Source organism: Microcebus murinus, chromosome 4 (assembly GCF_040939455.1).
Source record: "Microcebus murinus isolate Inina chromosome 4, M.murinus_Inina_mat1.0, whole genome shotgun sequence".
Lineage (NCBI taxonomy): Eukaryota > Metazoa > Chordata > Mammalia > Primates > Cheirogaleidae > Microcebus > Microcebus murinus.
In genome coordinates this window covers 43,651,221-43,654,241 of record NC_134107.1, presented here as the reverse complement: position 1 = coordinate 43,654,241, position 3,021 = coordinate 43,651,221, and the positions used below count along the sequence as shown (strand labels likewise).

General features: G+C 50.2%; 1 protein-coding gene across 1 annotated transcript; it reads right to left on the bottom strand.

The window, feature by feature from the left end:
* Positions 1-363: 363 nt before the first annotated feature.
* Positions 364-1,338, bottom strand: LOC142870536 (mas-related G-protein coupled receptor member X3-like). Its single transcript, XM_076001384.1, has one exon. It carries the CDS (start codon positions 1,336-1,338, stop codon positions 364-366), a length of 975 nt encoding a protein of 324 aa, XP_075857499.1.
* Positions 1,339-3,021: the final 1,683 nt, after the last annotated feature.

Here is a 3,021-nt window from a genome sequence, read left to right as displayed (position 1 = left end):
GATGTTGTCAAGTAGGAAATAATTATAGAGAAGAGTTGTGTGGTTTGGGACAGGCATGCTTTCCACTGCAATGAAACTTGCAAAGAAAATGTGTTCAATAGAAAGATTCAGAGGAAGATAACATGAGAACATTATTGGTAATGTCAGGAAGGATTCAGACAATGTACTTTCTGATAATGCTTTCTCTGAGTAAAGCTAAAAAAGCCAGGTTAAAAAGAAATCTATCTGAAGGCACTGGGGAATTCCTGAGGCATTTCAGTGGCACAAGGTTGAGAGAAATGCACCTAAAGGCGAAGCGTGTCAGACCGTGCTGCTGTCTGAGTCACGTGTGACTGCCCAGGGCAGAGGCTGCTCCTCCCTGGCCTATCTGCTTTCCGACAGCTCCAGGGATCCCTGAGGAAGGCTGCCCCCAGGTTCATCCACCTCAGGGGTGTCCTGCAGAGCCCGCTGGAGAACCTGCCGCAGGGTCTGCCGCCCTTGCTGCCGCCGCTGCCTAAAGGAGCCCGCAAAGAAGTAAATGACGGGGTTGGCGCTGCTGTTGACACACGTCAGGAACATGGAAACTAGCAATAAATAACAGTGGACTTTAAACTCAAGCCATATCCAATAATAGGAGAACCTGACAATGCCAAAGGGCAGCCCACAGACGAGGAAGGCCAGCACTGTGAGCAGGATGGTCACATACAGCCTGGTCATCCGCATCCGCCCGGAACCACATAGGAATCGGATGAGCAGGGCCAGGCTGGAGCCACAGAGAACCACAAACAAAACAACCAGCCACGCATTTATGATGATTTGAGGTTTCTCACAACCGTCACGGTGACGAATGTACCCAGATACACACAAGAATTCTGGGATGTTCAGCAGCAGGACCAGGGCCCAGAGCAGGCCACACACAACAGCTGACGTGTGTCTCGGGCGGCGGCAGCGGTACCAGATGGGCCACAGGGCGGACATGCAGCGCTCGGTGCTGATGGCGCTCAGCATGCCCAGCCCTGTCAGGTAGGGAAAAGGCCACACATAGTTGAAGACCTCATTGATAAGGAAGCGATAATTGAAGACCGCAGAGAGTGTATTCAGGGATTCTATCATCAGGAAGCAGAGGAAGAGGAAGTCGGCCACCGCCAGGTTGAGGATATAGACGGAGAAGGCGTTCCTGCGCATGCGGAAGCCCAGCAGCCAGAGCACAACGCTGTTTCCCGCCAGCCCCACCAGGACAACAATGCCAGCCAGGCAAGTGAAGGTCAGAGCTGCCAAATTACATGGGCAAGAAAAGGTCCTGTTAGCTTGACAGTTTGCATCGGATTCCATGTTCCAGGCTGGGGTTGTTGACTCCATGCTCAGAAATGCTGCACTTGTGCCCCTGGGAAAACAAACAAGACATGAGCAACAATTGTATGATCTCTGATTGTCACAACCAACCTGCAATGTGTGAACGACTCAACCCATTTTATAGAGGAGTCAAACAGAGGCACATGAGGAATAAATACCCAATCAGAAGGTGAGGTGTCCTCAAACCTGGGTTCAAACCCAGATTGAATCTTATCCTACACTTTCATTCTGTTTGCCTCAAGCTATAGAGAAATTAAGCCAATCATCATTTTCAAGTGTCATTTAATTCAGTGTCAATTTAAATCAGAATTAGATTCTGATTTAAATATTGAAAAAAGTTCTTCAATGCACTCTTTCAGTGACTATTTAATAAGGACTTTGTTATGGGCAGAATTTTGTCCCTGTAATAACCATATGTTGATGTCCTAACCCCCAGTTAGTCATAATCTTACTGTACAGTATGTGGACATGGGGACTTTAAAGAGGTAATCAAGTTTAAAGGAGGCTGTAAGCCTGGGCCTTAATCCAACAGGATTTGTGATCATAGATAAGTGGAGATTAGGACACAGACACACAGAGGAAAGACCATGTGAAGACAGAGAGAGAATAAGATGCTGTCTAACCCTGTCCAAACCTTCATCTCAGACTTCTAGTCTCCAGAGTTGTGAGAAAATAAACTTGTGTTGTTGAATCCACCCAGTCTGTGCTGCTGAGTTACGGCCATCCTAGCAAACTAACAGAGACACAGCATGTACCTGCACTGTGTCAAGTATTTGAACTTCAGTGCAAATAACACTAGACCATAGTCTTTGGAGCTCATCCGCAAGGAGCTGAGTATAAAGTTAATAGAGACTGAAAGGGGAAGAGGTCTGAAGAGGATTCCAGTTCCTAAGAGTCTACAGAGAGGATTAATCAAGATGGCGGATGAGAAACACCACCAGACAGAGTGTCTCTGCAGAAAACACAGATTCTAGGAGAAATCAGAAGAAAGAAGCAAGAAGATGAGCATACATCGGACGAGGGTCAGAAGAAGGGGTACCTGAGACCACGGAAGACCCCATGGGAGGAGGTTGCGGAGGAGAACTGGAAGCAGAGACCTCTGGAGCAGCCCGGAGACCAGCGACAAGGGTAGGCAGAGTGGCTAACTTTCCCCTCCCTTGCATCTCGGATTGCTGGTGGGTTACTCAGCAGTTGAAGAGACCTGCAGACACCAGCCCAGAGACAGTCACCACCAGCGAGTGGTTAGCCTGTAGCGGATGCAGCCCCAGGCCCCCAACTCCCGCAGGCAACTCCCTATGCACAGACCTGAGCCGTGTAGCAGGCACCATATTGTCTCATTCTCCCCTCCGCCCTCCCTATCCACAGCTGCCGAGAGAGACAATATATCTACCAGCCGGAGGCACCTCCAGGGAACGGGACCCTCCCTTTCGGGGCCCTACAGCTGACTGAGGGGAACTCAAACAGTGAGCTCCCTACCCACCAGCCCTCCCAGGTGCTGCCGGCTGGGTGATCCCAGGAGAATGGGGCAGACCCTGAGGCTGAGAGACATCAACCCAGCTTGGGCTCCCCGTGGGTGAATTGGGACTGGCACTCCTCTCCCTGGTGGGGATATAGTTTGATCTCTGGGGCCCAGAGGTAAGACCTGCAGACCAGATCCCGTGCACCGAGGTCTCACATTGCCCAGGGCAC